We start from the raw sequence: 13,788 nt of genomic DNA, 5'->3' as shown, positions 1-13,788 counted from the left end.
GCAAAGGTTATAAAACAGAGCAAATTGAACCAACCAAAAGTTAGCAACAGGAGAAAGGCTGATGTGTTGATATTTGCCTCCCTGATAGCCCGGAAGCGGATCTTGTTAGGGTGGCAAGCTCTGGAGCTGCTCAAAGCAGCAGGAATTCTTACATTTGGGGGAAAAAAAATGTCATTAGTGGGGTCAGAGGAGGGATTCTGCTAACCACTGCATACCTTGCTGCCCCTTTCATTAAGGAGTGGTAAACGTCAGTATGGGTGGAAAGTTATGTTTGGGGATATCATGTTATATTACAAGTATATAGTGGGGCATATGGGGTGTTAAAGGGGGGTGGAGGTTTTTTTTTTGCATTATGGCAAGTGCATAAAGATAGTATCCGATGTTTTGTACATAAATTGAAAGTGCCTTTAAATTTAAAGGGCAAAATTTAAGGGCAGTGGTTAGCACAGCTGCCTATGGCACTGAGGACCCAGGTTCGGTCCCGGGTCACTGTCTGTGTGGAGTATGCACATTCTCCCCGGGTCGATGTTGGTTTCATCCCCACAACCCAAACATGTGCAGGTTAGGTGGATTGGTCATGCTAAATTACCCCTTAATTGGAAAAAAATAATTGGGTATTCTAAATTTATTTTTAAGAAGTGTCGAATAAAAACATTTTTTTAAAAATGAAGATTAGGCAATTGAAATGCTAGTCTTTAGTGATTGCCAAAGAACTAAAGAAACGATAGTCCAAAACCCATATTTGTTTAATCGAGTCAGAACACAAGAGGTAGAGGTAGGAAAAAGCAGGTGAGCTTACTTTGTTAAATAAGTTGCAAGTGAGGAATATATGAATGATTCAAGCTTAATGAGTTTAAAGGTCAGTTTAAAGGATAGACTAGATCATGGTGGAACTTAGCAAGGCTCTCAATTTGTCTGCGTGTTTGCTGGAACCAGTGTGGGTTGCATCGCACATAAAGGGTAACCATAACAAATTACAGACCTGCCCTGCGCACAGAGTAAAACACTAACTTCATAATTTGCTGCATGGATGGGAGGTGAGGCTTGATCTCAGTTTGAATCTTACGAGGAACAGAAGGTGGAAGATTGATGAGTTTAAATCTAGTGGGAGAATCTACAGTAGGTCTCAGTGTCTTATTGCAAAAGAAAGCAAACAGATTAGTTTTGAAATATTTAAAAGTAACAAGAACATGGGGCAGAAGCCTCCACAGTTTGAGATGCTAAGTTTTATCTCAGAATAGTTGGAGCCGAGGAAAATTCTCCAGAAGATTGTGGCATACTAATGGGTGGTCCTTACAGAAGTAAAAACCTTAAAATTGATGTGTTGCCATGACCCCCTTTGCTAGTGCACGGTCAATTCCAGACCCACTTGACTGGAGTCGTAACACAAGCAAAATTAGATGTTATTTTAAAATACCCGAGGACCTTGGCTGAGCCCAATAAACAGCAGTCACCAGATTTGTAAAATTTAACACAGTCTTTTGTTACTTAACAGTAATATAATTAACTGACAAAAATGTAACTAACTACCTAATATCCCTTACCACACACATACACACGAGGGAAAGTGTGGTGGAGAGATCTCCAGTGCACTGTAGCAGTTTTCAGTTAAAGGTTTTCCACTTTGATGCTTCTTTCTCCTAAGCTGAGGGTTTCTCTGGCAAGGCTGTCTACTTTCTCGATAGATTCACGATCATTTCAACTATACAGTAAAGATGTGTCAGGAACAATAAAGCAGTTCTTTACTTCAGCAGCGAGAGCCAGCAAGGAGAGATAGAGAGAGAGATCATGGTCTAATTACTTCTGCCCAGCTCTCTCAGAAGCATCACACACGAACCAATCACTGGCCAACGTACAGGTTGCCAGGCAATCAAATAGACTTCCTCCAAAGCTGCTTCTTAAAGATTCCCTTGCCGCCAAGTGTAGCCATCTGAGATGGCCACTTACAACTAGGTACAGAGAAACTCGCAAAGCCTAGCGGGTAAAATGGCCAACCAAGACTCAGGCAGGCTCAGAGCCTGAAATGCATATTTGCAAGCAAGAAGTCCAGACGGTATCGAAACTCCGACCAGTTAGCATTTTAATGGGGCCTGATGTGTCAGGCAGGTAGGTTCGATGTGGACTGCACTCTATGCAGGGAAGCTAGAAACAGACGTCTAACACTGGAGAAGATCCAACACTGTTTTATTCAACGATAGAACTGATATACATATTCAGCTGTGGGTCGACACTATACTGAACTGACTGGAGACCTTTTAGTAGCCTGACCAGACTTACTAGCTGCCGCATGGTGTTTGCACTTGCTAGCTCGTGGACTCTGATTGTCTCAGTGGCTATGTCCCGAGAGAGCGGGAAACCTAGTGCCCTCTGGCTTTAAAGTGATCATGTCCTGTCTGGTGATTGACTGCACTGTGTTGTGTGCTTACTGGTCATTCTGTCTATCAATCACTGCCTGTCTGCATCTCGTGGCCCATCTTCACCAAAACAAAGGACTGATACTCGAGCAACCTGTACAGTCCCAGACATTTTGGCGCCACTCCCTGTTCAAGGGAAGCGTAAACAACGGGGTCAGTGACCGCTTGGGACATGCCCAGCCATCCAGATCCCCGCCCACTTATTGGTTAGGAATCGAACAGAGTGATCAGGGCTCACCCAATTAGTGGGGCCCAAACTGAAGGACCTCCCAAAAGAGCGCGAAAACCCCCAAGTATAAGAAGAAGAGTTCGCCACATGTTCGTTCTCTCTTGGACCTGGTACCCCGGCCACGGCCATCTCCAATTGCAGCAAACCAGAAGCAAGTCCAAGTTCAACGCTCACTACCAGACGAATGAGCCTAGCTGAGCAGCAGTTACTCCTTCGGACTTGATAGATCCAGAATCGAACAGCAGCCACTGTTTCTCTGACCTAAGCCGGGTGCCCAATGTTAAGTACAGGTTGTCTTAGTCGATAGGTGTAGTTAACTAGTGTTTATGTTGCATGACTAATTGTGTGTAAATAAAGTACCCTTGACCTTGAACTAACTAACTGGTGTTTGGCTCTTTGATCGATAGCCGGTTGAAACTTCTGGTGGTATCATTTGATACCTGGCGACTCTCAGCATTAGGACATAGATAACATAGAAAGAAGGGCAAATTCACCGATTGCCATAATTGGAACAGAGCCACAGAAAGGACAGCGTAAAAGAGTAAAAGAAGAGAACGCAACACAAGTCCGTATTCTCCTCTCCAAAAAAACTAATCCTGAAACACACTGTTCTTACTAGCAAGCTGCCTCAGTTTAAGTCCACTGCTTAAAGACGCAGACTAAGAGTCCAGTGACTAGGAACAATAAAATGAAATAAAAGATATGGGAACAAAGGGAAATCAAAAGGAAGGATTTCAACAGTGTCACAGAAGACAATTCTTGGGAAAGTAAACCTGAATGCATAACTTACATAAGTATAAACCACATTGTTAAATGAATAGTGCTAGTTTTGTTCATTCTTTTATATCCAAGAAAGTTTGTTTTGTTTAAAAATAAAAGTGAAATCTTTTAGTTCTACTGGTTAAAAAATTTTCAGATTTATTTTTGAAATGTTAATAATTCGTAACCAGGTTGCACCACTGCCATGGATCTTCATGTAACTGGAAAGGTTGATTTTCGACCTGCAAATCTTTGAGCACATAGTGTGGGATTGTCATACAAGGTAGTGAATTTCAAAGTGCAGGATTTCCTTCCTTCTGTATCAGCACCCTGCCTTGTAATGAAGGTGCTGCGACTCAAAGCATACTAAAGTTTGTCAAACTACTGCTATTCTGAACAGGTGACATTAACCCTCTCTCAGTCATTAATGTCAATGTAGCAACGCTTCAAGAACAAGTAGCTTTGAAGCACTCTTTTGTCCTCCCCTGGAACACTAGCCACCTGAGAGTTTGGAAAACCAGACCTAAAACGAGAGACTGTTTTGGGCATCCAGGCACGATATCCAGTCCATCAAAGATGATTTTGATCATTTTTGCCTGAATCCTTGTGGAGTTGGTTTCAATAATTATATTAATATGCCTGCTAAAGATTCAAGCCTTGCTTCTTCCATTTACCATAGTTTACTATTTTGCCCTTAACTGAAGGTATTAGGAAATGTATTAATTTGAATTTCAATAAAATCTTCCATTACGTATGAATACATTTACTAACTTTCAATTTATCAACCTTAATTAGTTCCATCAATTAGGTCACAGTTTTCGTCCAGGACTACATTACTTCTATTTTCAGAAGATCAGTCTGATAACTGGTCATGTCTAAAATGTGTATTCACTCCTATATATTTCCATCAAGAAATACATGAATAATGACACCAGACTTTGTCAATAGCCACCAGAAATAATCATATTACTTTCAAATTCACTCATGTTCCTGTTTTGATATTTATTTGGAGTAGGTGGAAATAAAGGTTGTATGAAAGTAAACATATCAAATAAATCACAAAAATCTAAAAATGAAAACCAAATGATGTAGCACCATTTTGAAAAGGCTAATATTGTTAATCATTACTACCAGTAGCCTATTTTTAAAATGTTTTATAAGTTTAGAGTACCCAATTCTTTTTTCCAATAAAGGGACAATTTTAGTGTGGCCAATTCACCTACTCTGCACATCTTTTTTTGGTTGTGGGGATGAGACCTACGCAGACATGGGGAGAAAGTGCAAACTCCATACGGACAGTGACCCGGGGCCGGGATCGAACCTGGTCCTTGGCACCATGAGACAGCAGTGCTAACCACTGTGCCACCTTGTTGCCCTACTTGTAACCTATTCATCAGTATAATCCTCAGCAACATTAAAAAAGCACATTCCTTATAGGTTTTTAAACTACAAAAACTAGATCTTACCTCGTGGCTGTAGCATATCTCTTTGCCTTGGGTCCCCTACAAAAACATAATTCAAATTAAAAAAAAAAAAAAAAAATATAGCTTCAGGTAGTCATACAAACTGAAGTCCTGAGAATCAGTGATGTAAATGAATTAAGAATTTAATTTACAAAAAACAATATTTGTTTAATCGGGAGAGTTTGAGCATTTGGTTGTCACACTACACTTTTAACATTGAGGCCCGAGTTAAATCCAGGCCAAATTGATAGAAGTGAAGGTCACTGCCACATAAAGGATCTCACAAATAATGCGTTCCGGCTTGGGTCACCGTTTGTGTGGAGTCTGCACATTCTCCCAGTGTGTGCTTGAGTTCCCTCTGGGTTTCCTCCCACAAGTCCCGAAAGACGTGCTGTTAGGTGAATTGGACATTCTAAATCTCCCTCAGTGCACCCGAACAAGCGCTGGAGTGTGGTGACTAGGGGATTTTCACAATAACTTCATTGTAGTGTTAATGTAAGCCTACTTGTGACACTAATTATTACTATCTATGGACTCACTTCACTTATATGCCACCTCCTGGCAAACACATTTGGAAATGTAAATAATTGAGTTTCCAGACAAAGCCAAGTTTTAAAACTGATGTTATATAACATGAGGGAGTGTAATACTAAATTATTTTTATAATCTTTTGTTAGCACGAGCGCTGACATATAGCTGCATACAAATTTCAAGCGCTCTACATTTAGCTCCTTGAGGTCCCTTAACTCCATTTGGATGGCAACACCCTAAATGTCGGCAACTGGGACTAGCTTAGTGGTAAAAACTGGGCGGTCTGGACAAGTTGGGCCGAAGGGCCCGAGTGTAAACTGGAGGTTACTGAAAAACTAAAAACTGTCAAAACAAAACAGGGCTCATTGCGCGCACTGTTCTTAGTGAGTAAACTGACCAGATATTTGTGGCAAAGTGGAGATATCCCATGGGTTGCAAATCACCACAAACTGCTGTACAATTTGCACCATTCCACATTGGAGCTCTTCGTAGATTTCTTCATCGAGTTTCAAAAACATTTACGACATTTGTGCTTTAATTGCCAATTAAATCTATTGCAGAAAATTAGGGCTTATACTAAAGTATAATTTTATTGACAAGGAGCCTCATTCCTGCAAACAGTAAATTGTTCAAGGTGTTTTCCCCCTTTTTTCTCTCGCTCTTAATCTAATCTTTCTTTCCCCCTATTTATCTTACTTCCTGCATCCAATTTCATTCTAATTCACTGTATTTACTTCTCAGTCAGTCTTCTGACTCGTTCTGAATCTTTAAATCCCACTGGTAAAGAAGTAGATTGTTGGTTTCAACATTCACCAAGGTTCCAGATGCCTTGTTGCCCTTGCACCAATCTCAAGCTGAAGGGCATGGGGAAATGTCGAACTAATGGGGAGTCAATACCTCATTCAAGAAAATTCTTGGACATTATGCCAATCTTACAATAAGTAGGAACTGACTCATGAAAAATGCAGGGTCAGATGAGGATGGTGTAGCTCAGCAACGTTGAAGACAACAGAGGGGTGAAGGACAATCAAAGAACAGATGCTGTAAATGATTGGACCTGTCAAGAGCCGTCGGCGAAGATCAACTAATGTCCAACTAATGGAGGGGAATGCATGCCATGTGTCCATATTTCCTGTTCCTCTGGTGCTAACCCAACACGTTATACCACACTGTTATAACCAGCCCCAGGTGAGATTCTGGCAAAAGGTGTTGATCTGGGCAAGTCCCCTCAATTTGCCAGCACCTGGCTGGGTAACACCCAAAAAGTGTACAAGCCCAGGTGAGGAGGGATAACCAACTCCTTATCTTTATTCAACACATCCTCTGCTGAAAGCAACAAAGGTTTAATGTAACAAGATTCCCTTTACCTTTTCCAGACCCAATAGTTATGTTTAAAAAGGAGCCAATTTAATCAGGCTTAAGATGGAGCAAGCTTAATTACAAAATGGAAACGCAAAACGGTAAAACATATCCTTCTAATCCGTATGAATGTAGGTGCAAGAATGGAGGCCAATAGTAAGTGCGGACAATCCTTAGGTTGCAAGGAGTAGCTGATGAACGTCGCCGCTGATGCAGGTCGATTCCAGTAGCTGACTTCTGCTGGTGAACAGTTGATTACTCCTAGTCTGGGAGAGATTTCAGGGTTTTTTCCAGCTGCGATCCCTCAGCCAGTTAATCAACTTCTACAGTCAGAGAGAGTTTTAGATGCTCCTGCAAAAAGATACTATCTTATAGGGACCCTGCCTCAGTTACTGTTGCACCTTCAGTGTGGCAAACGTCCAGCTGTTGTTTCGCACATCATAAACAGACAGGCAACCATAGGCCGGTAGCAAGCGGGCTTTTAACCTCCTCCTATGTATATTCCAACTGGAGACCCTCTTGTCTAGGTAACTACACCCAGAATCTTTGGATAAGATAGCCATTATTATCCTCGATATGGAGATGCCGGCGTTGGACTGGGGTGAGCACAGTACGAAGTCTTACAACACCAGGTTAAAGTCCAACAGGTTTGTTTCGATGTCACTAGCTTTCGGAGCGCTGCTCCTTCCTCAGGTTCACCTGAGGAAGGCGCAGTGCTCCGAAAGCTAGTGACATCGAAACAAACCTGTTGGACTTTAACCTGGCGTTGTAAGACTTAGTACTATTATTATCCTCATCAGAGATGGTAGACGGTCTTTGATTCATTCATAATTACCTAGTCTGGAATAGTAAGGAATTCCATTATTCAATGAAACGCCCTGCAGCCATTCCTGTCAGTGGCTAGCTATACATTTTCAGCCAACTTTGAGGGTCTGCATCAAATTAAAATATAAGTATTTTTTTATAGTCCAATATTTGTGTGGAGATGTTTTTTCTCCATCATGACAATACTCTACATTTAGGCACCCAATAATGCTGACAATAAGCACAATGCAAATGGTTTGGTTGCACCGAGCATAGCTGTGCCCTAGCCCTTGCTGTTTGGGATCTACTTTGTCAGGCTCGTGACCTTTGCCTTTCCTGCAGATATGGAAACAGTCTATTTGTACATCAGGTTAAATGGCAGGCCTTACAACCTGTCAAGTCTGAAAACGAAGACAAGTACACATTGCGTCCTGATCAGGGAACTGCTCTACACGGATGCTGCCATATTAGTCACCAACACAGGAACTCAGCTACAAAGACTCATTACTCGCCTTTCACATGCAATTGTTCTCCCCGACGATAAACATCAACAATACAATGGTCTGGAGTAGGGTGTTGCATCTCTGCCCCTGATCACGCTTAGTAATACTCGACTGAAAGTGATTAGCAAATTCTGCTACCTTGGGATCATGGTCACAAACAATCTAACCCTTGGTGTAGAGCTTGACACTTCAATAGGGAAAGTAGTTATCGACTTTGACCACACAAAACACATATGGGACAATGCCAAGCTGAAGTCCAAGTTGATGGTTGATGAGGCCTGTATTCTCAGCATTGAGTTGTACGGTTGTGCAACATGGGCAACTTACAGCTGCCAAGAACAGAAGCTTGATAATTTCCATCTTTGCTGCCTCCAGTACATTATTTGTTTATCATGGCAGAACAAAATTACAAAATTCCTCAATGGCAAAGCTCCCAGGTTTGTTGGGACTAATCAAGCAGAAGTGGCTTCAGTCAATAGTGCACATCGGCAGGATGGGAGAGTTGCATTACTAAAAAGAGAATCCTCTGTGTGGTGAGATAGCTGGAACCATACAATCAGTGGGGTACCAGGGCTCCACTTCAAATCACTTGCAAGTGTGATTTGAAGGCCATGAGCATCCACTCCAGCACCTTCGAGCTGGAAAAAGAGGGAAATAGTGCCACCTCCTGTGGGTTGGGTGCACCATCACAATGAACAATGGCAATAGCAGGTTGGCAACAGGCGCTAATCTGAAAATAAACCACATAAAGCCACTTAGCAGCGTCATGTGCAGCGCTTGTGGCAGAAGAACCCGACTCCCAAGCACAGGTCTTCACAGTCATCAACAAACGATGCACCAAATGAGGACCATCCCCCCAAATGAATTGTTTTCGGTGTGGCAAATCTCTCATAGATGGAAGGACGCCAACACAATCAATCTTTTGCTGCATTTATCATTTGTAAGGAAATCACCTTCATTGAAATGAACAGCCTATAAACATTCCACATGTTACAATCGCAAAGAAAATCTTTACATTTCAGAGGAGGCCATAATTATTTCAGTCAATCAGTGCTCCCTGCATTTTTCTTTGAAGGGCATTTATTTTTTGAGTGCTTGGATGATATCTTTAAGAACGCACGTTGGTTTAAAGGGGTCAAAACTAGGGGAGGGAGGTTTCTGGCAGGAAGCAACCGCTCACGACACCACCATGCCAACCCATGGATCGTGTAAATCTGTTCCGGAGGCAACCCTGGTCTCTGCCTCACCGACCACCCATAACCCCCATGACTGCTGAGACCACTGGCCGTGCGGCTGAAGGCTATTGCTAATAGGGAATTGACAATCGTGGTTTAAGAGAGCACTTCACAGGTGCCAAGTGGATTCCCACGGGTGGACAGGCCATGTAGCATTTGGGAGTCGTTGCCGAGCATCCCAATCAGACCAGGATGCCTGGACACTGTGCCTGAACACGCAGCAGCCAACATCTGAACATCCAGAGGATGGGACATAGCCCCGGGAACATGTCCGTGGCCGGAGGTGGGCGAGTGCCATGGAGAGTTAGAAGTTTAACTGCTGTTGTATAAAGAGTCAAAGGTACGACTCCTTTTACAAACACCTTTATTCTACTTCAACACTCTACACAAAACTATATCTTCGCATCAGCTGACACAAAGTCCACCTGAAACCTCTTCAAATATGTGTCAATTATTGGATACTTAACATAAATGAGACAACGAATTGTAATGACTCTTAACCCATTACTTAACAGTCTCCCCTTTTCCTTGGAGATAAAAAATAATTAGATGAAAATTACAAGAAACTCAAAAACACACACGCAATTTCCCCCCTTCTTTTTTAAAAATTTATTTTTGGAAGAAAAAAAGTCATAGAAACAGGCATCCTTCATTAACAATATCCAAAAGTTTCTGTGAACGAGCCCCTCTTTTTGTAAAACAGTCGGACAATTGATAGCTACTGTCGACCCATTTATTTTTTGCTATTTCCCCTCTGTCCAACATCTGCTTCAAACCTGCGATGTCTATCCTTAACCTTTTTTCATTGACACTTTTTGTAGAGTGCACATTTTTCCACAGGGATTTATTGTCAATGTGACATTCAATAGGTATATTACCCAAATCCCCAAATTTCTGTCAATATTGGAGACATATAAAAGGCCATATCTACTGCCTCTACAAGGCTTAACGTCTCAGCAGCCAAAGTGCTTTTGACCACTCCTTATTTTCTTTGTTTCCCACACAAGAGAGCAACATTTACCATTGTTCCCCAAAAGGAAAATTATAAAACTTCCTGCGCTTGAAACTCCATCACATAAATTTGCATAGGACGCATCACTATAAACTATGAGTTTCAAGTGCCTACGGTCATCTAAAACCGGGAACCTCAAAGCACACTCCTGCATATTTAGTTTGACCATCGCTTTATTTGCTCTTATTAGGTCCTCCACTTTGGGATCATTCATTTTTGTACTCAACTCTAAGGCATCAAGACTGACATCCGGTCTAGTCTGTCTACCTAGCCAGTTCAGTTGCCCAATTAAACTGCAGTTGCTCTTTTTTCCATCTTTGAAACCATTGTGTCATTTTGTGAAACCCGGCCACGACTAATTGCTATTGGGTTGATGCTTTCCAAATAAGATTGCTGACGTAAAGTTGTCCCCAACTTAGTTTGTCCAATTTCCAGTCCAATATATTTAAATGAACCGGAAGCCGGACTTCCAACCCTGAATTCTTTCCTCAAATCAGAGATGACAATAGCTTCAAAATCACTAGTCCCACCCCACAAAAAAATCATCGACGTGCATCATAAAGATGCCAGAACGATATCCTTTATAGTGCCAGTAAAACATTGCCGGATCTGCTTTCAACTGGCAACAGCCTAACTTTAACAAAACTGACCTTACCGAAAAGTACCAGACTCTAGACGCACCATTCAATCCATATGCACATTTGTTCAACTTCCAGAGTACCCCTTCTGTGTTAGCTGCCTCTTTAGGAGGACGGAGAAAAAGGTCTCTCTGGACCTGATTACCCTGCAAATAGGCAGCTTTTATATCTATAGATTTGCATTCCCATGCCTTTGTGGCTAATAGAGCCAAGAAGATCTTTAAAATAACCTTTCCTGCTGTAGACGAATCTACCCTTAAATCCTGATCTTCTAAGTTTTTCTCAAATCCCCTTGCCACAAGCCTGGCCTTTGCCTTATCAGTTCCATCCGGAAGAACCTTTTCCATGCAAATCCATCTGTGGGATAGAGCTCTTTGTTCCCTATCCGGTATCTCAGTGTATACCCCAACTATGCAGCTCTTGCTGTTTGGCATCTTTGATAACTTTCTCATCTAATTTATTGGAAGCCACCAAAATTTCACGTGCATGTGGGCTTCTACTCCTATTAGTATTTGTAGTCTTACTCATGTTCCGAGATCTTGCTAAACTACGTCCCCTCTCCCGCCTGGTATCTCGTTCTGTACTGCTACTGCTTGATCTTTCCCTTCTGCTGTGGGATGTCCTTTCAATAGTTCTCCACCTTTTCCTGCGGACCTGTTCGCTATCCGATGAACTATCTGAACTGGCACTGCTTTTCTGTGCCCTCCATTTTTGAACTTCCGTGTTCCCAATCCATTGTCTTGACTCTTCCCCTGAATGCTGTACATTCAACCAATGTTTATACTTTCCAGTGGCTTTCCCTGCTCTACTAATAACAGTTGCATCCTTCCATTGACTAGACCCTTCAGGCAAGTATTTCACTTTTGTACCAACTTTTGGCAGTTGTCCTTTTGTAAAAATGGCTGTTCTAATTCATCAGAAGTGTTGTGTTCCTCGACAGAAACCCTGTCTATATCAGTTAACTGGTCCTCATAGTTCTTTAACACGTGCGTACCAGATGACTCTGGTTCCTAGTCAAGTCTGCCTGCTCTGTCTAAATTTGAAAATTTGTAATCTATACCCATTATCCTTGATGAATGTACCCTAACAGTTTGATTGCCATGTTGCAAAATAATTGTTTTGCCATCTATGCCTATGATCTTGGCTGGGCCTTTCCACTCATTAAAATGATCTCTCTAATAGTATACTATGTCTCCTTGCTGAAAAACGGTATTTGATGGCTGTACATTATGTCTTAAAGCTCTGCGAATTCTTTCAGAGACTTCTGATTCCAAAAAAGCTTTTCTACTGTGTAATGCATTTAAATGCACAGCAAAGGCAGAGCTAATTGTAGTCCCTTCCCAAGCTGGAGGCTGGTCATCTAAAATGAACGGAATTTTAGGATTTCTACCAAACACTAATTGATAAGGACTATAGCCCCCAACCATCTGCAATGATTCTTTGCATGTACTGCCCATGCTAAAGCTGAATTTAGCCTGCAATTTGGTCGATCTGCCAAAATTTTCCGGAGCACGTCATCTATTACCGCAAGGTTTCTTTCACACACACCATTACTTAATGGGCTTTCCGCAACCGTATTCATAACTGTGATATTCACGTTTTCACACATATTCCTAAACTCATCATTAGCAAATTCACCCCCATTGTCCGTAAGGAATTTTGCCGGTGGTCCCATTCCTGTCCCTATCCATTTTTCCACGATTTGATCCAGAATTACTCTCTTTTCTTTACTTTGTACAATTGGTGATTGACTAAATCTAGTTGCTAAATCTACAAAATGCAAAATAAATATATTATTGCCTTTATCCCAGATCTTAAGCTCCATGGCCACAATGTCATTAAAATCTCTGGCCAAAGGTAGGGTTACCATCTGTCGTGCTGGTGTACTTCTATACTTCCTACAAACTTCAGAGTGATCACTCACCTGTTCTATCAGTTTAGTATAGTCTTCATTCCTTACCCCTGCATCCTTTAATAATTTTTTGAGCCTCCGAGGAGACGGACGCGCAAATTGCCTATGCAGTTTTAATACAAGCAGCTTTTTATCAGCTAAAGTCCCATTTTCAGCTGCAATTAACATATCCTTAACAACTGTACTTGAAATGTTATTTGTCAGTAATGGAATACAATAGTGTCCTGACTGTGTAAATTGTAAGTCCACCGTCTTTCCAAAAACTGTTGCCTTATCCTGTTCCATATCCAGTTTCATGTGTGCTTTCTTCATCGACGGTCTGCTCAGAAGCAAAGGTATCTCACTTGATACAATATCCTTGCTAATGAAATGATTTACACTGGCAATATTGCAAGGGATCACCACTCTTTTCAGCGACTTCAGAGTATTATCATCCCCAAACCTGAAATTTGTAGAACTTTCAAATTCCTTAACCTTGTTACAATTTTCAACTTTCAAGGAGTCCAGGTAACATTTTAACCAGTCAATTCCACACACAGTAGATGTTCAGCCACTGTCCGATACAGCACAATTGAAGGATTCTGCAGCCAACACCCTCATTACCGGCGTAAAACTGCTTGTTAATAGGACAATGTCTTCTTTCTGGTCACTAACTTTTTCCTCTTCTGACTCTTCCGTGTCATGTGTCACTTCAAACAATATTATAACATGTTGGACAGTTGAAAGCATAATTGTATGGAGAGTCACAACAAAAACATTGATTTATCATGCCCCGTGCATTTCTGGGGTTCATCTTCCTATTGTAGGTTCTAACTGGGTTTCTGTCTTCATAATCTCCGGGTCCCAATCTCCTTCTATAGTCTTGGAACCTGTTTGTAGCTGTGCGGTTTCGCTATCCTGTTAGTAGTGTATCTTCCATATTCTGCTTT

At 41.6% G+C, this 13,788-nt stretch overlaps 1 protein-coding gene across 3 annotated transcripts in view; it reads right to left on the bottom strand.

Moving 5' to 3' along the window:
- pphln1 (periphilin 1) overlaps positions 1-13,788 on the bottom strand; it is a 221,779-nt gene that overhangs the window by 125,398 nt on the left and 82,593 nt on the right. For 2 of the 3 annotated variants that reach the window (XM_072484379.1, XM_072484380.1), the window contains exon 5: positions 4,869-4,904. The exons of the other annotated variant lie outside the window; for it this stretch is intronic. In XM_072484379.1, the coding sequence (XP_072340480.1) occupies positions 4,869-4,904 (36 nt within the window). The remainder of the gene's footprint in view (positions 1-4,868; positions 4,905-13,788) is intronic. 3 annotated transcript variants of the gene reach the window in all.

The sequence above is a fragment of the Scyliorhinus torazame genome, chromosome 19 (assembly GCF_047496885.1).
Source record: "Scyliorhinus torazame isolate Kashiwa2021f chromosome 19, sScyTor2.1, whole genome shotgun sequence".
In the NCBI taxonomy this organism is placed as follows: Eukaryota; Metazoa; Chordata; class Chondrichthyes; order Carcharhiniformes; family Scyliorhinidae; genus Scyliorhinus; species Scyliorhinus torazame.
This window is presented reverse-complemented; position numbering and strand designations above follow the sequence as displayed.